Source organism: Pan paniscus, chromosome 12 (assembly GCF_029289425.2).
Source record: "Pan paniscus chromosome 12, NHGRI_mPanPan1-v2.0_pri, whole genome shotgun sequence".
Lineage (NCBI taxonomy): Eukaryota > Metazoa > Chordata > Mammalia > Primates > Hominidae > Pan > Pan paniscus.
Window position 1 is genome coordinate 32,342,019 of NC_073261.2, and position 25,084 is coordinate 32,367,102.

Genomic DNA, 25,084 nt, shown 5'->3' on the forward strand with positions numbered 1-25,084 from the left:
GACTCTTTGGTAGACATAGCCTTTAAGACAGTCATTCTGAGCTGTTATGGTTTTAGGGTTCTCTATACTACTAAAACTTATTGACGACATGTAACCAAGAACTTGAATTAAATTTTTTTTAAAAAAGAAAAAGAAATCACCCAAATGCACATTAAAAACCTCTTACAACATATGTGCATATTCCTAGATAACATGTAGATCTTGATTTTGTGTATTAAAACCTTGTAGAAAAGTTCAGACAGTGCACACAATGACTGCAACTTGGTCTTTGTAAAATCAGTGATATATATATATCAGATCTATCCATGTTGACCCAGTGAGGTATTTGATTTATTGTATGATCTAATGATATGCCATGTGATGACTGCAGCATATTTAATTATGCTCTCTTCATGTTGATACCATATGGACATAAATATGGTGACATACCAGCATGGATATGCTTATGTGGTTCCTTTTATTGATTTGTACTATATTAGAAATGAAACAGAAGTATGGGAAATCCTAGCAAGCATAGCTGTATCTCTCCCATGGCTGTGTTGATTGCAACTGTTTCCCCCTTAAAGCATGTCTTTTCGACATGTCATGACCCTGAGAAAATCCAGTGTGTGCTTTTCAGAGAATGACAGTAAGGAGAGGAAATGGCCAATGGTCAAAGTGTTACTTGTCCTCTTGGCTCCCCCTCATGAATGTTAAACTCTAATCTACTCAGGTCACAATTTAGAACCCCTTTGTTGATCCCTATAGAGTGTTCCCGGATGTCAAATGACAAATAGGCCCTTGAAGAAAAAACACCCTGTAAAGCTGTATTGCTGTGGTTTTTGTGTGTGAATGTGTGTGTGTGTGTGTTTGTGTGTGTGTGTGTATTTTTTCTCTTCTGAAAACTGTAAATAGAATAATTTTCATTACAAATGAAAATATTTCTGTTCCATATTTATTTCCTGTCTCATGGCACTCTGCTCTTCTTGGATCTAGTAAGGATCTCAGCGTGTCTTATTTGTACCTGCAAAAAATTACATCATTCTTCATTTTTCATGTCAATTACTGACATGTTTTCAAGTCTTCACAAGTTATTTCTGAAGATGTTGGTGCAGTTCAGAAATAACTTCACAAGTTATTTCTGAAGATGAGGAGAGGCAGTGTCATTGTAGTTAAAGAAGTTTTTAAATAGGTTATGTTCAATAACATTTCAGAACCCATTTCTCTGGAAGGCATAGACATAGTGGTTTTATGTGTAGTTAAACATAAAATAGCTCCACAAAGTCTTGTGTACGTGAAAGGGTTCATATCCTGGAAGATTCTAATTTACTACTCAGTACTGTCTGCTGGAGAGGAAAATAGGTAAGATAGGCTGCTGAGCCTATGATAATAACTCATAATATGATGTGAAAGCATAGAGACAAAATAAGAGATGATAGATACTCAAACCAATGTGAGTGAAGAACAGCTGTGAAAGAGTGTCTGTGGGAGAGAGGAAGCCATGGGGCTGCTTTTGTGAAGAAGGAATTTGTACACGTTAGTCAAGTGTCTGATACATTTAACATTTTAATAAAGCAAAACCTTATCTTCACATGTGTCAGAATGGGATTGTACAAATGTCACATACAGTAGTGGTGAGAATAACGAAGAAGTGAATGTGGAGGGCAAAGAATGAAGTCCACCAATGTGGTTATTCGATTTATGAACGAAAAAGAGTGTATGTCAAATTGGGCAGAACAAAGAAAGCAGCTAGCTAGGTAATTTGGAGGTTTCTGATGAGGAGACTTTGGGGAGTCACTTAATGGAAAGTGGAAGTTAGAAGGATGAGGGTGACCCACAGGGTTTCATTTCTCCTCCCTAGAAGTTTTGCACATCAATGATATGTGCTTCGTTCACATCAGTTAGCATATTGGGTTGCAGCTTAATCTAGAAAAAGTGTTTTTTTTTTTCTTTAGGAAAGCTGTGTTGGCTGAGGTAGTTATTTCATAAAAGGACCTGAGAGACCCCTATCGTATATTATGTCAAACTAGCTTTAGAAACAAAGTAATAAAAGAATGTATATCTTGAGTACTAAAAAAAACTACCAATATTCTTGGCAATCATGACACACACACATATATATATATATATTTACATATGTATATATTTGGTTGGTTATTAATAAGAAAAGAAGTCTCTTGTGATTTAGAGATTTTGTTTACCTTATTTACATGGGAATCTGATTATGCATGATTTCTTTGACATGTATGTTTTTGCAAAAGTGGAAAAAGAGATGGCAAAAGAGCTGAACTGCTGAGTCCGGGAAATGTAGGAATATTAGGAGCCTTCATGAGTACAAAGAAAATGATTTTTTAAATTATGACTCTAAGTATAACTGAACTCACTTCAGATGCATTTAGAATATTTGCATAAAAGATGATTTGATTTTGGCTGCTCCAGAAACTACTGGCAGAAGAAAAGAGTACTAGAATTCAGATAAACCACAGTGACTCGTTACTTCTCTTTGTTACTATTGGGAATCAGAGACATAGATTTTGTTGATATTAGTTATTCAAATGAAATAAACATGAATGTGCATACATTGGCTTTGTTTTTCAAGGAGCTAACTCTTGGATGCAATAGCAATTTAATGAAAATTCTTCAGAGAATAACATGATACTTCAAACCAGACTATTTTAGAAACAAAAATAATGTTGAATCCATTAATTGATTAATAAAATGGTTATTTTCAATGAATATTGGAGTCATTTCCAAATGTGAAAGCTTATTAATATCTAATGCTTGTAGCAGTTTTATTTTGTAGAAGTATGTCAATATTGATAAATGATGATACTTTTTATTGAGGTTTATATATTATACCTTATTGCCATGAGTGGATGAAAAAACTTTCAGAAGGCTGAACTAGAGAACACAAGAAACTTGGGCAATTATTACACGACATGGTTCTGAGAAATAATGAATACTGTCCACTAGGATTCACCAAACATATATCCAAGCTGATCAATTTAGGGCACTTCCACTGAGGAGATGTGAAGTGTACATTCAGCTGAAGTGTCATCGTAATTGTGTACCTTCTCAGTTATCGGGCAAGTTAAAGAGCATGATGAATGGTTGTAGTATAATGGTGTATTTGCTTCTCATCTCTTGCACTAAAGACATGTGACAGCATGTACCACCTGCTTTGACATTGATTCCCAGGTGCATGAGTTGCTCCTCTGTTTTTAGACCACATTTGTTTTTATCCCTCCATATATCCACAATGATACTGACACTGTTTCATTTTAGTTTTAGACATATGAAAAATCATATCATGTTTGAAATTGTAAGTGTATTTTTCGTGAAGCCTGTATTGGTGTTTTCTTCAGTGTATTTCTGTCATGTTCCAGTCCCAAGACACAAAGTATAAAACATAAAAACCTAAACTAATAGGGGCAGGAGGATACAGCTTGATGGTAACAGTGCATGAATGTATGGATAATTGTATCATATTTACCTATGATTGATGATGTATCCCTTTTGCTTTTCAGTGTCTTCTCAGAAACAACCAGCCTTGAAGGTAATTACACATTCATTTCTGTTTTGAACTATTAACTATATAGTCTGTGAAAAATACTTTACGTATTGATTATTTTGTTTCAAATCCCACTCAGGCTACAAGTGGCAAGGAAGATTCTATTTCGAATATAGCCACAGAAATAAAGGATGGACAAAAATCTGGGACAGGTATTTTGGAATACACATCTAATGTCATGTTCACTCAGGATAGAAGAGAACTTCTGTTCCCTGAATAAATCGCAGGGAGCTCATTGAATCTGCACATTCCGATTCAGCAGGCCTGAGATTCTGCTTTTGTAATAAGTTCTCGGGTGACGCTGATGCTACTGGTCCTTGGCCATGATCTGAGTAGTAAGATTATGTTCTTCCCCACAGTGAAATTGGCAAGAATGATTGGAGAGCAGTGCAAGATATAACAGGCTAAGGGACAGCGTATTCTTACTTTAATTCTACAGCATGTTTCCATCATAAAGGGAAGGAGAAAGAGATTAAGTAATAAAAATTATAGGTGTCAGATCAGATTGTTAAAACCACATGGAAGAACTGATTGGAATAACCCATAAACAATGTAGGAAGAGAACTAAGGAGACCTCTGATGTGGTAATTATTTTACTCAAGGAAGAGGGATTGAGAGGCAAGAAGGAGGGAAAAGAAGATGTTATTTATGTAATTTTGGGGTTTCTGCTGCAGAAACCTGATGGGACTCACTTCAGATGCATTTGGAATATTTGCGTAAAAGAAGATTAGATTTTGGCTGCTCCAGGAACTACTGGAAGCAGGATAGATTACTAGAATTGTGATAACCCACAGTGACACATTACCCCTCTTTGTAACTATTGGGCATCAGAGATATATGTTTTGTTGGTATTAGCTATTCAAATAGGCTAATCATGAATATGCATATATTGGCTTTGTTTTTCAAGGAACTAACTTTTGGATAAAATACCAATTTAATGAAAATACTTTAGAGAATAACATGATCCTTCAAACCAGACTATTTTAGAAGGAAAAATAATGTTGAATTCATTAATTGACTCCTAAAGTGGTTATTTTCAATGAATATGAGAGCAATTTCCAAATGGAAAAGCTTATTCATATCTAATGCTTTCAGTAACTTTATTTTGTATAAGTATGCCAAATTTGATGGTTTATTATACTTTTTGATGAGGTTTATATATTATACCTTCTTGCCATGAGTGGATGAATAAACTTTCTGAAGGCTAAACTAGAGGATACAAGAAATGTAGGCACATTATGACACCACAGGCGTGTGAGAAATAAGGAATATTATATGCTAGGATTCACCAAACATATATTTAAGCTGATCAATTCGGGACACTTCCACAGAGCACTTGGGAAGTGTACATTCAACTAAAGTGCCATTGTCCTTGTGTACCTGCTCAATTGTCAGGCAAGTTTAAGAGCATGATAAATATTTGTAGTATAATGGTATAAATCCCTCTGATGTCTTACATGAAAAACATGCAGGAGCATTAATCACCTGCTTCGACATTGATTCCCAAGTGTATGAGTCGCTGCTCTGATTTTAGATCACATTTGTCCTCATCACTCGGCATATCCACGTTGATATAGACACTGTTTTATTGTAGTAATAGACATATGAAGAATAATATCACATATGAAATTGGAAGTGTTTGTTGCATGAAGACTATACTTCTGTTTTCTACAGTGTAATTCTGTCATGTTCCTGTCCCAATACACAAAGTAGAAAACATCAAAGCCTATGCTAATTCAGGCAGGAGGATACAGCTTGATGGTAACACTGCATGAATGTATGGATAACTTTATCATATTTACATATGAGTGATTATGTATACCTTTTGGTTTTCAGTGTCTTCTCAGAAACAACCGGCCTTGAAGGTATTATACTCTCATTCATATTTTGAATAATTAACTGTATAGTCTATGAAATATACTGTAGTTATTGATTATTTTGTTTGAAATCCCATTCAGGATACAAGTGACAAGAACGATTCTGTTTCGAACACAGCCACAGAAATAAAAGATGAACAAAAATCTGGGACAGGTAATTTTGCAATACACATTTAATGCCATGTTCACTGAAGATAGAGGAGAACTTCCCTTCCCCGAATAAATCAGCAGGGGGCTCATTGAAGCTGCGCATTCTGATTCAGCGGGCTTGAGATTCTGCATTTGTAATAAGTTCTGGAGTGATGGTGATTCTGCTGATTTTTGTCCATGATCTGAGTAGTAAGATTATAGACTTCCCTACATTGAAATTGGGAAGAAGAACCATTGGAGAGCAGTTCAAGATACAACAGGCTGAGGGGACAGCATAATTTTGCTTTAATTCTACAGCATGTCTCCATCAAGACAGGAAGGAGAACAAGATGAAGTACTAGAAATTGTAGGCGCCCGATCACATTGCTAAAACCGGAGGGAAGAAGTGATCGTAAAAAGCCATAAAAACTATAGAACGAGAAGTAATGAGACCACTGATGTAGTAATTATTTTCCTCAGGGAAGAGGGATTGTGAGGCAGGAAGAAGGGAAAAGAAGTTATTTATTTAATTTTAGTGTTTCTGCTGAGGAAACCTGAGGGAACTCACTTCAGATGCATTTAGAATGTTTGCATAAAGGAAAATTTGATTTTGGCTGCTCCAGGAACTACTGGAAGCAGGATAGAGTGCTAGAATTGTGATGAACCACAGTCACCTGTTAACCCTCTTTGTTATTATTGGGCATCAGAGATATATGTTTTGTTGTTATCAGTGAGTCAAATGAGATAAATATAAATATGCATACATTGGCTTTGTTGTTCAGAGAGCTAACTTTTGGACAAAATAACAATTTAATGAAAACAGTTTAGTGAATAACATGATCCTTCAAACCAGACTATTTTAGAACCAAAAATAACATTAAATTCTTTAATTGACACCTAAAATATTTATTTTTAATTAATATTGGAGTGATTTCCAAATGGAAAACCTTATTCAGCTCTAATGCTTGTAGCAATTTTATTTTGTGTAAGTATATCAAATTTGATAATTTTTTATACATTTTGATTAGGTTTGTATATAATACCTTGTTCCCATTGGTGACTGACAAAAGTTTCTGAAGGTTAAACCAGAAAATACAAAAGTGTAGGCTCATTATTATACCACATGGGTATGAAAAATAATGAATAGCATATAATAGGATTCACCAAACATATATCCAAGCTGACCAATTCAGGACAATTCCACTGAGGAGCTTTGAATTGTACATTCATCTAAAGTGTAATTGTCATTGTGTACCTGCTGAATTGTCAGGCAAGTCAAAGAGCATGATGAATATTTGTAGTATAATGGTTTAAATCCTTCTGATGTCTTGTATGAAAGACATGCGCGATCCTGGCTCACTTCAACTTTCACCTTCTGGGTTCAAGTGATTCTCCTGTCTCAGTCTCCTGAGTAGCTGAGTTTAGAGGTGTGCACCACCAACCTGGTAATTTTTGTATTTTTACTAGAGACCGGCTTTCGCCATGTTGGCCAGGTTGGTTTCGAACTCCTGACCTCAAGTTATCCACCCACCTCAGCCTCACAAAGTGCTGGGATTACAGGCGTGACCCACCGAGCCCTGCCTACATGATTTTTTTTTTTTTTAACTTTTTAAAAATAAAGATAGAGTGTTTCTGTGCTGCCCAAGCTGGTCTGAAATGCCTGGGCTTCTCAAGTGATATTTTTGCCTCAGCCTTTTGAGTAGCTGAGATTATAGGAACAAGTCACTGTGCTCTTTTATGTTTTTAATATTTTATAGGTTCCTATTGTTGATTTAAAATGCATTTTACTTTTTGTTTGATAGTGCTTCCTGCTGTTGAACAGTGTTTAAACAGGTATGATTTTACAGATTTTTAAAAGTGATATGTTAACTTAGTTAATAGAATAGAAACTAGTGTCCGTTTAGTGTTCTCCTCTGTGCTAGACACCATATTACATGCTTAATATTTATCATGTCATGTCATCTCCACACAGCTTTACAAACTATTTGTGCTATTATTGCTTTTTTACTAATTAGGCAACTCTGCTTTAAAGAGGTTGAAATATTGGCTCATGATTCCACAGTTAACAGGTAGCCAACCCATGATTTGACCATCATCCTACCTGGCTCTCTAATCACTTCATTTGCCCCTAAGCATAGATGGATACAGACCTATGCAGCAATGCGATCACGGTACTGGTTTAACTCAGATCAATTCAGAAAGTCACATTTTGTTATATATTAACTCTCTTTAGAGTATTCCTTAGAAGCCTGGATACTCCAAAACTTTGTCCAAATATTTTGGAAATGGCAGTGGTAACCATATTACTTTTTTTTTTAACCATCAAAATTTTAAAGGCAGATATCAGTTACCTGTGGCCACAAGACTGTAAGTTTTTTGTAAGCAAGACTAGGCCAGTCCTAGAAAAATATTATTTTACTGTGCATGGAGAATATCTGAATATAGACCATGTTATGACAACTATATTTAGCATATATTAAAATGATATTTCTAATTTATTTCTCTACTTACTCCCTACCCAGTTAGGTTTTCTCTTTAAGTGAGTACCCTGCCTAGTTTGCTGAAGCTTTTTCTTATTTTGTGGATTCTTCTTTTTTCCTTCTATGACATTTTAGTATTTTCTTGATTTCTTTTCACTTTCTCTACCACTTTTCTTAGGGTTTAAGATCTTCTTTTGTAGTTTTCATGTATGGCAGCTAAATATTCCCCATTTTCCTACAGACACAATCAGAGGTGCATAGAATTTCAGAATGTTAAGAAATCCTAGAGACTAAACAAAGTATCCTCTAGTGCTTGAATCCTTGCTTAACATCCTGATCAAGTGGTTGTTCAGGTGGAGAACCTGAAACTCAAAGAGAGAAAATTATTTGGATACAGTAAATCAGAGAAATGAGAATTGCACTCAGGTTTCTTAGTTCAAAACGCAGTCTTCTTTTACATCATTCTGTCATTGAGTGATTTTAGTTTTAGAAAGAGGGAGTGGCTCTAGTGAACACAGTGGAAGAGGATGAGAATGGAATGAGCTGTTGAACCCAATGAAAGTGGATAAGAATGGAATTTGCAGGGGACAGCCAAATTTGAAGAGAAACAAACTCTTAGTTTGATAGAAATGAGGGTTTTAGGGAAAAATCTGAATATTTGGTTTAATGCAAGTTTGATAAAGATAAGGGAAATGATAACACAGGATGTTGGGAGCTATCAAGAAAGGCATATTAGAATATGGCATTCAAGGAGTTCTGAAGAGTTTGCTGCCTTTTTGTTTGTTTAACTGGAGGAACTGACAAACTTCAAGGTTTTATTGAAAAATGTTAAAAGAATTTGAGCCACTGGAGTCTCCAGAGGAGATAGGAATGTGGTATCATCTTCTTCCATCCCAGCTTACAGAGGGCTTAGAATCCCTCAAGAACTAGGGAGCTGGAGATTGCTTAAGTACATAGATCTGTGATCCAGGGTGGATGTCTCTTTTTTTCTGACTCTTTTCTCAATTCTCTCATGTACATGTAGGGTAGGACAAATGTAGGATTGGCCGGCAAACCAGCAATGAAGCTTCATTTGGGTAGTTGGTAACATGCGTATGCTTGGGGTGGATGACTGAGACTAACTTACTTTCCAGAAGCAGAGGAATAGAGAGCTCCTACTCTCAATTATGTTAGCCCATCTTTTGAGGAATCTGGGCTTTCCTATGATGAAGATGTAGATTGGAGATTGCCACAGATCCCTGCAGAAGAGGGATCCAGAAGTGGGAGCCCATAGGAAGGAAGATATTTAGATAGTGATGAATGAAATGGAGCTATAAGTACTTAGGAGGGAGACTTTTCCAGCAGTCTCTCTCTTGGGTATCTGAGTGTCTATGAAGGTTCTTAAGCTTGCTGGTTTTTGTGGATCTGTATAAGGCAGGATCTATATAATGACGATAATTGGATTTTAAAATTTTTGATGTTTTAATCTTCTGTGAAGAATATTCCCAATAACAATCTAACAACATATACATTTGTACTTTGACTTTTGTACACTCAGCTTTCAAACATTTGCAGTGTTTCAGGGGGCTCCCTGTAGTGTTCTAGGGTGAAAAGAATCAATGGGCCCTCTTTAAGTAGCTTACATGCTGAAGATCCAAGACTCCCATTTTCCAGTGACACAGATTAGTCTTTGAATCAGAAATAGATAATGGAGAAGAGACCGTGCCTTTTCTACCTTGTTTTAGGTTATCAGGTTGACTCCAGTTCAGTAACAAAAGTTGTGTCAGATATCAACTGGATTTTCAGTTTAGCCTTTATGGTAGATAATTTATAAGGACAAATTATTGTCTGGCTGTGCCATTCTAATGCCTGTCACTATTTGTTATGGGTTTAAGGGTGAGTCTGCATTGGATATTTCATAGGTTGGGAGAAGTGGCAGCAGAAATAGGTAACTGAAATGTTTTCTAAAACGGAAGCCATATCTTAATTATACCAAGAAATATTATTTAATATGCAGATAACTGAGTTTCCTCAGACTTTGATTTACCATTTTTTTGGAGTGGACATACATGTATAGACTGACGGTTTTTGTTTTCTTTTAAGAAATGAACGTGCTCATTTTTTTCATATCTTTTTGCTCTGTAGGAGTCTCTACAGACCGGATGCTGTTGCACAGCCTGTGACAGAGGATGAGTTTGCTTTGGAATCTGAGGTAGAATACTCTCTTGTGAAATTAATGTTCTCACTCTGAATCTCATTTTTTATATTATTTTCTTCTAAAACTTAGCAGTTGTCTACCTATCATTGTTTTATGTTAGTATTAAAACTTTTATTAGAGAAAACCATTTTAAAGAAACGGGAGGGGTTAATTTTAATTTTTTTTACTTTGGCAAATAAGAAATAGTTGATAAATACTTTGAGAGGTGTGATCTGAAAAAAAAATTGCTGGGAAATACACAGTGACAGAAAAATGATGTTCGGGAATGCTTTCCCACAGTAGAGGATATACAAATTTTGGTCTAGGCTTATTTGAGTGTTTTTACTTTGAGTTGTATATCATATGAGTATGACTAATAATACCTCTGTTTAAATGAATCTTTAATACATCAGATGACTTATCAAAGAAATCATGGAATCACTCTGTTACACATAGCATATAGTTTCTTTTTATTTCTTGTGCACATATTTTGATATCATACTGTATTTTTGCAGAGAGCTATTTCTTTATTTTTATTCCTGGCTCTGTAATTAGACTAAAATAATATTAGAAATCGTGGAAATTTAACTAGACATGGTATCATGTGCCTGTAGTCCCACCTATTCAAGAGATCAAGTCAGGAGAATTTCTTGATCCCAGGAGTTTAAGACCAAGCTTGGCAATATAACAAGTGCTTATCTCTAATTTTAAAAAGTTGTGGAATATTAGAAATTCAAATTCTGTTCTCAAATCTGTATTAGAGAGAGTTTACACTGTGTTTTCCAAGCCTTTTTTATTTAGAGTATACTTTAAACTCTTTATTTAATTGAAAAATATGCATTTTGTTTAAATAACCTGTTTGATAAACAGAGACTCTTCATATTTTTATGGTCAGACTTTAATTTCACAGTGTTTTTGCATTGTAATTAAAAAGAATCCACTCAGGGTCTTTGTATCGCATTCTGAATTTCAAATTTCAGAGGCTTTTGTGCTTAGTTATTGAAAAAATAATCGTAAAGCTCCTGCATTACTATGAGGCACTTGAAACTAGAAAACCTATTTGTATGTGTCCTGGAATACACAGAATAAGGTCTTGCATGTAAGAAACACTTTAATAGTTTTTAATGTGAATCAGCAAACAGGTAAATGGGCTTTCTCATAATGGAATGTTACAGGTAACCTAATATGCATGACATATCTAATAATTAAATCTATTAAATGTCTTGAATGTTTTGAATTTATCTTTTTTTCTAATGTTGAGAATGTATAAGTTGAGGTGAGTTATGTTGAGAAAATATGTCATATAGAAGAAAATAAAATTTAGAAAAGATGAAAAGGAAATAGGAAAGGTGGATACAGCCTGTTTTCTAATATCTTCCAACTGGAAGCTTAGTTTAGGATTTTAGATTAAATTTTCTTAAATTTTTAAAGCCCCAATCATGTTCTATTAAATACCTTTTTTTTGGGACATACATTACTCTTTCAAATTCTGAATAAAAATTCTTTCTCCAGGTGTTAAGTTGCTGGAATTTTATTGTTTTTTTTTTCTTTCCCTCTCTCTCTCTCTGTAGTAAGAATGTGTCAGTTTTCAGATCAATCATCATGGTTAACTCTTGGGATGTGTTATTTTATAGTAAACAAATGAAACTCTTTGTTACATAAGTATTTACACAAAACAAATTGTTGAGTAAATGCTAACCAGTATTATTAGGCATATATTATGAACACAAGCTTTTCTTTTAAGCTCATATTTGATTGACTGGTCATGTCTCTTTTTTTGTTTGTTGCTCCCTCCTTTCCCTTTGTTTAAAAATGATTTACCTCAGTCTAACTTTCTCCTTGCAGACCACATGTCTTTAGGGTCTATTCTTTCATTTCACTTCTGTTTCTATTGTCAGGATACTTAGTTACAGCTTTCTATTTAGTAGCTATGTGTGGCCTTCATTCATGAATCATTGCTCCATAAGGTGGATGGTTGCTTTTTTCTGTCTTTTTTGGAAGGAGCTGAAGTTATACTATAATTTGTTTTTAGCTTTTGACACGCTGAATAGAAGCAACTTGTACTGTTTCTGATGCCAACCCATTTAAATATAGTACTACTAAAAACTACATTCTCACATTTTTTCCCACAGAAAGTAATTCGCACAAACATACATCATGCATACTTATTTTGAAAAATAATGTGATTAATTTACTTTTTTTATTATTAGTTTTATTCAGTAATACTCTAAATTACATATGAGTACATTTTTGTCCCAGTTTGTTGTGGTTAATAAAAGAAACTAATGGATATCATAGTATTTGTATAATAATCAACATGGGTTGAGAGGAGTAACATTTTGAAGATATCTGTATCACCAATCATAACCATCACCCCATGTGAATCTGTAGATTAGTAAATGGCAGACTTGAGGTTTGAATCTACATATGAGTGATTTCAATGTCCATACTTTTCCTGTTAGATCACGTAGTAATGGTGGGTATTATCCTTATTTTAACTTGCTCCATGTTATTCTTAAACCTATTGTGTTTTTCTTCTAGATTATTTCAAAACTATACATCCCAAAGAGAAAGATTATTTCTCCACGATCTATAGAAGATGGTAAGTTATTTGAAGCCTGCCTATTGTAGTATTTACTGATTCTTCATTTGTTTTTTTTTTTTTCTTTGTGAAACACAGTCTTACTAGTCTGCAGCACAGGCTGGAGTGCAGTGCTGTGATCTTGGCTCACTGCAGTTTCCATCTCCTGGGTTCAAGTGATTCTCTTGCCTCAGCCTCCCGAGTAGCTGGGATTACAGGCGTGCACCACCACACCTGGCTAATTTTTGTATTTTTAGTAGATTTGGAGTTTCACCATGTTGTCCAGGCTGGTCTCAAACTTTTGACCTCAAGTGATTCCCCTGCCTAGGCCTCCCAAACTGCTAGGATTACAGGCATGACCCACCACACCAGGCCTTGTTGATTATTATTATTATTTTTATAAGGATAGAGTCTTGCTATGTTACCCAGGCTGGTCTCAAACTCCTTGGCTTCTCAAGTGATACTTCTGCCTCAGCCTTCTGAGTAGCTGGGATTATAGGAACAAGCCACTGTGCTCTTTTATGTTTTTAGTATTCTATAGTGTTCTATTGTTGATTTAAAATGCATTTTACTTTTTCTTTAATAGCGCTTCCTCCTGTTGAAGAGGCTGTTGACAGGTATGATTTCAGAGATTTTTTAAAGTGATATGTTAACTAAGTGAATAGCGAGAAGAGAAACTAGTATCTGTTTAGTGTTCTACTCTGTGCTAGACACCATATTACATGCTTAACATTTGTCATGTCATGTCATCTTCACACAACTTTAGAAACTATTTGTGCTATTATTGCTTTTTTACTAATTAGGCAACTCTGCTTTAAAGAGGTTGAAATATTGGCTCATGATTCCATAGTTAACAGGTAGCCAACCCAACATTAGACCATCATGCTGCCTGGCTCTCAAATCACTTCATTTGCCCCTAAGCATAGATGGATAGAGGCCTATGCAGCAATGGGGCCACGGTACTGATTTACATCAGATCAATTCAGAAAGTCACATTTTGTTATATATTAACTGTCTTTAGAGTGTTATTTAGAAGCCTGGCTACTCCAAAAGTTTGTCCAAATATTTTGAAATGGCAGTGGTAACCATATTACTTTTTTTTTAAACCATCAAATTTTAAAGGCAGTTATCAGTTATCTGTGGCCACAGGACCCTAAGTTTTTCATAAGCAAGACCAGGCCAGTCCTAGAAAAATATTATCTTACTGTGCTTGGAGAATATCTAAATATAGTCCATGTTATGTTAACTATATTTAGCATATATTAAAAGGATATTTCTAATTCATTTCTCCACTTACTGCCTAACCAGTTAGGTTTTCTCTTTAAGTGAGTACCCTGCCTAGTTCGCTGAAGTTTTTTCTTATTTTCTGGATTCTTCTTTTTTCCATCTGTGACATTTTAATAATATTTTCTTGATTTCTTTTTACTTTCTCTTCTGCTTTTCGAAGGGTTTATGATCTTCTATTATAGTTTTCATTTAAGGCAGCTAAATAGTCCCCATTTTCCTATAGACAAAATCAGAGGTGCATAGAATTTTGGAATGTTAAGAAATCCTAGAGACTAAACAAAATATCTTCTATACTTGAATCCTTGCTTAACATCCTGATCAAGTGGTTGTTCAGGTGGAGAACCTGAAATTCAAAGAAAGAAAATTATTTGGATACAGTAAATCAGAGAAATGAGAATTGCACTCAGGTTTCTTAGTTCAAAATGCAGTCTTCTTTTACATCATTCTGTCATTGAGTGATTTTAGTTTTAGAAAGAAGGAGTGGCTCTAGTGAACACAGTGGAAGAGGATGAGAATTGAATGAGCTGTTGAACCCAATGAAAGTGGATAAGAATGGAATTTGCAGGGGACAGCCAAATTTGAAGATGTAGATTGGAGATTGCCATGGATCCCTGCTGAAGAGGGATCCAGAAGGGGGAGCCCATAGGAAGGAAGATATTTAGATAGTGATGAATGAAATGAAGCTCTAAGTACTCAGGAGGGAGACTTTTCCACTAGTCCCTCTCTTGGGTATCTGAGTGTCTATGAAGGTTCTTAAGCTTGCTGGTTTTTGTGGACCTGAATAAGGCAGGATCTATATAATGACAATAATTGGATTTTATAATTTTTAGTGTTTTAATCTTCTGTGAAGAATATTCCCAAAGTACATTTGTACTTTGACTTTTGTACACTCAGCTTTCAAACCTTTGCAGTTTTTCAGGGGGTTCCCTGTAGTGTTCTAGGGTGAAGAGAATCAATGGGCCCTCTTTAAGTAGCTTACATGCTGAAGATCTAAGACTCCCATTTTCCAGTAACACAGATTAGTCTTTGAATCAGAAATAGATAATGGAGAAGAGACCGTGCCTTTTCTACCTTGTTTTAGGTTATCAGGTTTACTGCAGTTCAGTAACAAAAGTTGTGTCAGATATCAATTGGATTTTCAGTTTAGTCTTTATGGTAGATAATTTATAAGGACAAATTATTGTCTGGCTGTGCCATTCTAATGCCTGTCACTATTTGTTATGGGTTTAAGGGTGAGTCTGCATTGGATATTTCATAGGTTGGGAGAAGTGGCAGCAGAAATAGGTAACTGAAATGTTTTCTAAAATGGAAGCCATATCTTCATTATACCAAGAAATATTATTTAATATAAGGATAACTGACCTTCCTCAGACTTTGTTTTACCATTTGTTTTGGAGGGGACCTGCATGTATAGACTGACGGTTTTTGTTTTCTTTTAAGAAATGAACGTGCTCATTTTTTTCATATCTTTTTGCTCTGTAGGTGTCTCTACCTACTGGACCGTTTTGCACAGGCTGTGACAAAGGATAAGTTTGCTTTGGAATCTGAGGTAGAGTACTCTCTTGTGAAATTAATTTTCTCACTCTGAATCTCATTTTTTATATTATTTTCTTCTAAAACTTAGCAATTGTCTACCTATCATTGTTTTATGTTAGTATTAAAACTTTTATTAGAGATAACCATTTTAAAGAAATAGGGGGGGTTAATTTTAATTTTTTTTTACTTTGCAAATAAGAAATAGTTGATAAATACTTTGAGAGGTGTGATCTGAAAAAAAAATTGCTGGAAAATACATAGTGACAGAAAAATGTGGTTCTGGAACGCTTTCCCACAACAGAGGAGATACAAATTTTGGTCTAGGCTTATGTGAGTAAGTGTTTTTACTCTGAGTTGTATATCATATGAGTATGACTAATAATACCTCTGTTTAAATGAATCTTTGTTACATCAGATGACTTATTATGGGAATCATGGAATCACCCTGTTACACATAGCATATAGTTTCATTTCTTGTACACCTATTTTAACATCATACAGTATTTTTGCAGAGAGCTACTTCTTTATTTTTATTCTTGGTTCTATATATTTAGACTAAAATAATATTACAAATTGTGGAAATTTAACTAGACATGGTATCATGTGCCTGTAGTCCCACCTATTCAAGAGTTCAAGCCAGGAGAATTTCTTAATCCCAGGAGTTTAAGACCAAGCTTGGCAATACAGCAAGAGCTTATCTCTAATTTAAAAAATTGTGGAATATTAGACATTTAAATTCTGTTCTCACATCTATAGTAGAGAGGGTTTACACTGTGTTTTCCAAGTCTTTTTTATTAAGAGTATACTTTAAACTCTTTATCTAATTGAAGAATATGCATTTTGTTTAAAATAACAACCTGTTTGATAAGCAGAGACTCTTCATTTTTCTATGATCAGACTTTAATTTCACAAGGTTTTTGCATTGTAATTAAAAAATAATCCACTCAGGGTCTTTGTATCTCATTCTAAGTTTCAAATTTCAGAGGCTTTTGTGCTTAGTTATTGAAAAAATAATTGTAAAACTCCTGCATTACTATGAGCCACTTGAAGCTAGAAAATCTATTTGTAAGTATCTTAAGCACCCAGAATAATGTCTTGCATGTAAGAAACTTTGTATTAGTTTTTAATGTGAATCAACAAACAGGGAAATGGGCTTTTTTTAATGGAATGTTACAGGTAACATAATATGCCTGAGATATCTAATAATTAAATCTATTAAATGTCTTGAATGTTCTGAATTTATCTTTTGTTCTAATGTTGAGAATCTATAAGTTGAGGTGAGTTATCCTGAGAAAATATGTTATAGAAGAAAATGAAAACTGGAAAAGATGGAAAGGAAATAGGAAAGTTGGATACAGCGTGTTTTCTAATATCTTCCAACTGGAAGCTTAGATTAGGATTTTAGATTAAATTTTCTTAAATTTTTAAAGCCCCAACCATGTTCTATTAAATACATATTTTTCAGGACATACATTACTCTTTTTTTCTTTTTTTATTTTTTTAATATTATTATACTTTTAGGGTACATGTGCACATTGTGCAGGTTAGTAACATATGTATGCATGTGCCATCATCTAGCATTAGGTATATCTCCCAATGCTATCCCTCCCCCCTACCCCCACCCCACAACAGTCCCCAGAGTGTGATATTCCCCTTCCTGTGTCCATGTGATCTCATTGTTCAATTCCCACCTATGAGTGAGAATATGCGGTGTTTGGTTTTTTGTTCTTGCGATAGTTTACTGAGAATGATGATTTCCAATTTCACCCATGTCCCTACAAAGGACATGAACTCATCATTTTTTATGGCTGCATAGTATTCCATGGTGTATATGTGCTACATTTTCTTAATCCAGTCTATCATTGTTGGACATTTGGGTTGGTTCCAAGTCTTTGCTATTGTGAATAATGCAGCAGTAAACATACGTGTGCATGTGTCTTTATAGCAGCATGATTTATAGTCCTTTGGGTATATACCCAGTAATGGGATGGCTGGGTCAAATGGTATTTCCAGTTCTAGATCCCTGAGGAATCGCCACACTGACTTCCACAAGGGTTGAACTAGTTTACTGTCCCACCAACAGTGTAAAAGTGTTCCTGTTTCTCCACATCCTCTCCAACACCTGTTGTTTCCTGACTTTTGAATGATTGCCATTCTAACAGGTGTGAGATGGTATCTCATTGTGGTTTTGATTTGCATTTCTCTGATGGCCAGTGATGGTGAGCATTTTTTCATGTGTTTTTTGCCTGCATAAATGTCTTCTTTTGAGAAGTGTCTGTTCAAGGACATACATTACTCTTTCGAATTCTGAATAAAAATTCTTTCTCCAGGTGTTAAGTTGCTGGAATTTTATTGGTTTTTTTTTTTTTTCCTCTCTCTGTCTCTCTCTCTGTCTCTGTTTGTAGTAAGAATGTTTCAGCTTTCAGGTGAATGATCATGGTTAATTCTTGGGATGTGTTATTTTATAGTAAACAAATGAAACTTTTTATTACGTAAGTATTTACACAAAACAAATTGTTGAGTAAATGCTAACCAGTATTATTAGGCATATATTATGAACACAAGCTTTTCTTTTAAGCTCATATTTGATTGACTGGTCATGTCTCTTTTTTTGTTTGTTTCTCCCTCCTTCCTCTTTGTTTAAAAATAACTTACCTCAGTCTAACATTTTCCTTGCAGACCGCATGTCTTTATTATCTATTCTTTCATTTCACCTCTGTTTCTGTTGTCAGGATACTTAGTTACAGCTTTCTATTTAGTAACTATGTGTGGCCTTCATTCATGAATCATTGCTCCATAAGGTGGATGGTTGCTTTGTTCTGTCTTTTTTGGAAGGGGCGGAAGTTATACAATAATTTGTTTTTAGCTTTTGACACACAGAATAGAAGCAACTTATAGTGTTTCCGATGCTAGCCCATTTAAAGATAGTACTACTAAAAACTACATTCTCACATTTTTTCCCACAGAAAGTAATTCACACAAATATATATCATGCTTAAGTATTTTGAAAAATAAAGTGATTAATTGACTTTTTATTATTAGTTTTGTTCAGTCATACTCTAAATTACAGATGAGTAAATTTTTGTCCCAGTTTGTTGTGGTTAATAAAAGAAACCAATGGATATCATAGTATTTGTATAATAATCAACTGGGGTTGAAAGGAGTAACATTTTGAGAATATCTGTGTCACCAATCATAATCGTCATCCCATGTGAATATGTAGATAAGTAAATGGCAGACTTGAGGTTTGAATCTACATATGAGTGACTTCAAAGTCCATCCTTTTTGTGTTAGATCATGTAGTAATGGTGGCAATTATCATTATTTTAACTTGCTGCATGTTATTCTTAAACCTATTGTGTCTTCTAGAATATTTCAGAACCATACTTTACGAACAGAAGGACTATTTCTCAACAATCTGCAGAAAATTGTAAGCTATTTGAAACCTGACTATTATATTATCTACTGATTCTTTTTTTTTCTTTCTTTTTCATTCTTATTTTTTGTAGACAGAGTGTTACTCACTGTTGCCCAGGCTGGAGTGCAGTGGCATGATCTTGGCTCACTGCAACTTCCACCTCCTGGGTTCAAGTGATTCTCCTGCCTCAGCCTCCCGAGTAGCTGGGATTACAGGTGTGCACCACCACACCTGGATATTTTTGTATTTTTGGTAGAGATGGAGTTTCACCATGTTGGCCAGGCTGGTCTTGAACACCTGACCTCATATGATCTGCCTGCATCGGCCCCCCAAACTGCTGGGATTAAAGCTGTGAGCCCCCACACCCGGTTCTTATTTACTGATTCTTAATTACATGCATTTCATCTACTCTTGACTTTGTTTTTACTGTAGTAGATGCTGCATGTGGCATTGACAAAACAGAAAATGGAACCTTGTTTGAAGACCAAAATGTTGATAAGGTAAATGAAGATGTGGTTAAAAGCCAACATAGAATAATCAGAGTCCAGTCCTGTTCCCCAACTCACTCTTATCTGTTAATGATCTTTAGTTTTACAATGGTAAATTGTTTTATTTGGAAAATATTTTTCCCATGCTTTATTCACTTGCCATCTCCCTGTCTTTATAACGATGACAAGGATCCTATAAAGGAATGGAAGTTCTCAAGGTAATAATAGAAAAGAAGTGTGACAACAAGGGAAATATATGCATGGGACTAGGATTCCTAAAAGGTCGTGGGAGTAAATGATTCTTAGGTTTGCCTTTAGGGAAGGAAAGAAGTAGAAAGCAACCTGAAAGAACAGCTCCACAAATACAAAGGTGAGGAGGGGAAAGAAGTAGAATACAGAGTTGAATAAGAGTGTCAAGATGACAAAGATTAGTATAAAACACCTCAAAAACGGTGAATTTAAATGACAGTAGAATGTCTCCATATCATATTATAGAATTATTTTAAATATAGATTAAGAAAAGAAAGCCAAGTAATTAAAAAATTCTCAGATTCTTCTGAGTGACTTACGGGTGATTTTAATAAAGGATTGGAAGAAAATTTATGGGTGACTATATTTAACAGTCTGTTTTACATTTAAAAATAGCCAGGAGAGAATAACTTGAATATTTCTAGTTTAAATAAAACATACATATTTAAGGTAATGTGTATCTCTGTTACCCTCATTAGATTATATAGATGGATCAAATCATCACACGTACACTGAAAATATATACATCTATTTATTAATTTAAAAATTCTAAATGGAAAGAAAATTTCATCCTCACTTTTTAAAATTTCAGTAAAGTGATGTCTTATATTTTATCTAGTGAATGCTGTGTTCATAGATAATGCAAAATAAAATGTGTTTTAGGCTATATCAGATTTTGAATGAATCATTAATTTTTGACTTTTGTTAAAAGTTTTTTAAAGTAATATTTGGTATATTCCTAAGTTGCTTAACTAATTTATTTCACTTTTCCATAATCTTGGAGCTGTTTTAGCCTTTTTTGATAATAAGAGGGAAAATAAATAATTAAATAATAAAAAATAATAAAAATTAATTAATACATAAATTAATAAAAATTAAAATTTCTGGTTAATTTTTTTTTTTGAGACGGAGTCTCACTCTGTCGCCCAGGCTGGAGGGCAGTCGGCGATCTCGGCTCACTGTAAGCTCCACCTCCCGGGTTCACGCCATTCTCCTGCCTCAGCCTCGCGAGTAGCTGGGGCTATAGGTGCCCGCCATCACGCCCAGCTAATTTTTTTTATATTTTTAGTAGAGACAGGGTTTCACTGTGTTAGCCAGGATGGTCTCGATCTCCTGACCTCGGGATCTGCCTGCCTCAGCCTCCCAAAGTGCTGGGATTACAGGCGTGAGCCACCACACCTAGCCATTTCTGGTTAATTTTATAGGAGGTTTCTAATTTATATTCATTGAATGAGAAAAAATATATTTTTAACCTGGAACCCTCTTAAAGAAATAAATTATTACTTATTTCTGGAGCTAGTCTGACTTACCTTGTGCTGATAACATCTGTACTTAAGAACATACATGTGATGAATGCAGTCAACACTCATGATTGTTTTCTAAACAAAGTACCTATTTTTATAGAATCGTAAGGAAAGAAATATTGCCAACAGAGTACACAGAATTATCTCTGGAATATTACTTTTTACTTTTAAAACTATCTCCTACAGTTGGGACATTTTGTGTTATTCTCTGGAAGCATTATTAACTTTAGTATTTATAGTTGTTATACCTTGCACATAAATTTATTCAGCTCTAAAACTCAGGAATCCTTTTGACTTGATGTTTCAAATAAATTTCTTCTCTCTTCATGTGAGTATTGGGTCCTGACTGACAGGCATAGTGTATTTGAAGACATGTAAATCTTCAGCTTGCATGGTGATATGATTATTTTACTTGATCCTTTCTCTGATTTTTAACTATTATCTTTATGGCATAAGTAGGCAATTAGAGCTATTAGTATATCATTTACAGGAGAATCAGAAAACCATATGAACTTTAAAATAGGTTTTACATTTCTCTCTTATATTTTAGTAGTACTTAAAATGCCTTATAATTCTATAATAGAATAAACATCCGTACAAGTTAAAAACTTTTAAGATGATTTTTTAAAAATGAGCTTTCTTAGGATACCTTGAATTATTGGTTTAGATAACTGTTTTCATTAAGTTCAAAAATGCAGATGACCATAATATTCCAGAAATAAATATCTGCATACATTAAGAAAATATATTTTATATCTTTTAATCCAGTATAGAAATATATAATTGAAATTTTGAATCCCATATTTTGTTTTCTTTTTATTTTCAAAACTTCAGGGTTCTTCATAGGTTTAAATTATCGAATCCTACCAGCTTAGTATATTTTACAAATGTTGACCTTCTCAACAACATATGGTCTTTTTGAGTAAGGTCATCTATTTCTACTCCAAATGTATTTACCCAGATCAGTCTTCTAAGTCCCCTTTGTGCCTCAAATTTGACAGGTCTCAAACTGCCTTCCAGATTCTTTCCTGACTCTTTGTAATCTACTCTGTCATCTGGCGTCCCAGTTTTAGTAAATAACACCAAGAAAGTAGGAATGAAACATTGAAGCAGAAAAACTGCACTCCAGGTTTCCCTCACATTGCCAATCCAGTGACTCACCAAATTTTGTATTTTTTACCTTTAACCATTTCTCGTATCTTATTACTGTAATACACTGTCTGCCCTATACTTTTGGAATGTTCGTTTTTGTTTCTCTCTTCTCCCCATGTTTATCTATCTATATATGTCTTTCAGGGTGACCTTTCTTAAACATGTTTACTTTGATCTAACTCATCTGCTTATGGCTGGACCCTCATTACACGAAAGAAACATTTACATTCTAGCATAACACTTATTTTGCGATTTGGCCTGTTTCTCCCATTTTATCTCTCCACTCCACTTTCTCTGTCTGTGCCCAAGTTTTACCACGTTATTGTGGTAGTTCTTATTGGCTATGCTGTTTCATTTTTTTGCACATGCTGCCCTCACTAGAAACACTTCACACTCTTAGTCTTCACTTGTCTATTTTAAAAATAGGACCCTAAATTTGCAGTGTCTCAGAAGCTTCCCAAGTAGAAATAAGTGTTATTGCCTTTGTGCTGTCACTGTATTTTATTGACTTGAATTGTAGAAATAATGAATTGTGTCTTTCTGCTTTTGTTTGTTTTTATGTTTCTTTTTTCACTTGATAAATAAATAAAATTGGTATTTTATTCATATTATCAGATTTTCCAGTATAGACCTTATGAATTTATAGACACAGAAAATGTTTCTTGAATTACTGACCGATTGAGTAGTAAATATAACATTTTCTGAAGATTTCTTTTTTTTTTTTAATAGGAAGGAAAAGCACTACCAGCAACTGGACAAAAAGCAAATGGTATTGGTATTATAAAAAGTGCTCCATGAGAGCAATCAAATAATGATAATGTTATTTTTTGTGTACAAAGAAACAAAGGTGGTGAGGTAGTGAATATAGCTGAATAATTTTCTATGCTTTAATATAATTTTTGAAAATAAATATAACTAATTATAATTTAAAATAAATTTAAAATTAAATTAATTGTTAAATTACATTAAATTATAAGCCTAATTTTAATTAAATTATAAATATAATTTATTAATTTTTAATAGTAAATATAATTTAATTTAAACATACTTTTTCTTAAAACTTTGGTGAACACTTAAACTTGTAGATCAAAATATAATGTTCATTGTTGAGAAATGGACATTAGTATATTTACAAAAAAATGTGAGGTGGGATGGTGTAAATTAAGAAAGCAGCTGGCTAGGTAATTTGGAGGTTTCTGATGAGGAAACTTGAGGGAACTCACTTTATGTAGACTCAGTATATTCCCACTCAAAGAGAAGATTAAATTATTGCTGCTTTGGAGCTTACTGGAAGCAGAGGGTAGAAAAATGACAGGAAACCACAGGAACTCATTTCTTCTCTCTATAGGGGTTACACATCAATGATATGTGCTTCATTCATGTTTGTTAGTGAACTGGGATGCACTTGGATATCAAAACATTGGCAGTTTTCTTTAAAAACAGTGCTGTTTTTGATGAAATAGCCATTGTATAAATGTACCTCAGAGGCTGCTATGCTATAGCATATCAAACTGACTTTAGAAAAAAACAAACGAGAAATTTATTTCTTGAGTACTAAAAGTGTAACTGTCAATAATCATGGCAAATATTTTGATAGGTAAAAGTTGATTAAGCCGGGCACGGTGGCTCACGGCTGTAATCCCAGCACTTTGGGAGGCTGAGGCGGGAGGATCACGAGGTCAGGAGATGGAGACCATCCTGGCTAACATGGTGAAACCCCATCTCTACTAAAAATACAAAAAGTTAGCCAGGCGTGGTGGCATGTGCCTGTAGTCCCAGCTACTACGGAGCCTGAGGCAGGAGAATCACTTGAACCCGGGCGGCGGAGGTTGCTGTGAGCCGAGATTGTGCCACTGCACTCCGGCCTAGGCAACAGAGCAAGACTCTGTCAAAAATAAAAAAAAGAAAGTTGATTGTTATGAAAAAAAAGTCAATGGTGATTCAGAGATTTTTGGTTACATTTTGTAAATGAAAATCTGAGTACTCATTAGTTATTTGATGTGTAATGCATACTTTTTTTTTTTTTGCCTAAGTGAATGAAAAGATGGCAAGAGAACTAAAGTTGAGAATCCAGAAGTTGAAAATATCAGAAGTCTTCATGACTGTGGATGACATGAGTATTTTTAGAAAAGATTTTTCTCCAAGTAGATATCTAAACTAATGATTGAGAGCACTTCCTGCCAGCAGAAGCGAATGATACATTTTCTTTTCTTTTCTTTTTTTTTTTTGAGACGGAGTCTCGCTCTGTCACCCAGGCTTGAGTGCAGTGGCGGGATCTCGGCTCACTGCGAACTCCGCCTCCCGGGTTCACGCCATTCTCCTGCCTCAGCCTCCTGAGTAGCTGGGACTACAGGCTCCTGCCACCACGCCCGGCTAATTTTATGCATTTTTAGTAGAGACGGGGTTTCACCGTGTTAGCCAGGACGGTCTCGATCTCCTGACTTCGTGATCTGCCCGCCTCGGCCTCCCAAAGTGCTGGGATTACAGGCGTGAGCCACCGCGCCCGGCCGCGAATGATACATTTTCATGCACTCTCTTTGCAACTTCATAGTTTCTAACATTTATTCTTCTGGGGTCCGCTTTGGTTCTCTCATTTGACGTCATCTTTTTTGGCTTCATCCAGCAGATTCACATTGGTAGAAATACTTTTCCATGTTACTTGTAGTCATGTGAAACCTAATCTCACCCTTGCAATCTGGACTGCATGTTTTATAGAATCTATATTGTGATTTTTCATGTGTATATTCCTGTCATGTTTGTGTGCTAACCAAAACAAGAGCAAAACAACCCAAAGCCTAATGGGTAACAATTTCAAGGGCAAGCACGAAGATTTCAGCTGGATACAAACACTGCATGA

At 34.8% G+C, this 25,084-nt stretch overlaps 1 protein-coding gene across 4 annotated transcripts in view; it reads left to right on the forward strand.

Moving 5' to 3' along the window:
• Nucleotides 1-25,084, forward strand: part of ANKRD36C (ankyrin repeat domain 36C) — a 178,317-nt gene that overhangs the window by 26,191 nt on the left and 127,042 nt on the right. For all 4 annotated transcript variants that reach the window (XM_063594808.1, XM_063594805.1, XM_063594806.1 and 1 more), the window contains 12 exons: nt 3,507-3,535; nt 3,630-3,702; nt 5,387-5,415; nt 5,509-5,581; nt 7,359-7,389; nt 10,161-10,227; nt 12,754-12,814; nt 13,380-13,410; nt 15,563-15,629; nt 18,986-19,046; nt 19,467-19,534; nt 22,957-22,996. In XM_063594808.1, coding sequence (XP_063450878.1) covers nt 3,507-3,535; nt 3,630-3,702; nt 5,387-5,415; nt 5,509-5,581; nt 7,359-7,389; nt 10,161-10,227; nt 12,754-12,814; nt 13,380-13,410; nt 15,563-15,629; nt 18,986-19,046; nt 19,467-19,534; nt 22,957-22,996 — 630 coding nt within the window. The remainder of the gene's footprint in view (nt 1-3,506; nt 3,536-3,629; nt 3,703-5,386; nt 5,416-5,508; nt 5,582-7,358; nt 7,390-10,160; nt 10,228-12,753; nt 12,815-13,379; nt 13,411-15,562; nt 15,630-18,985; nt 19,047-19,466; nt 19,535-22,956; nt 22,997-25,084) is intronic.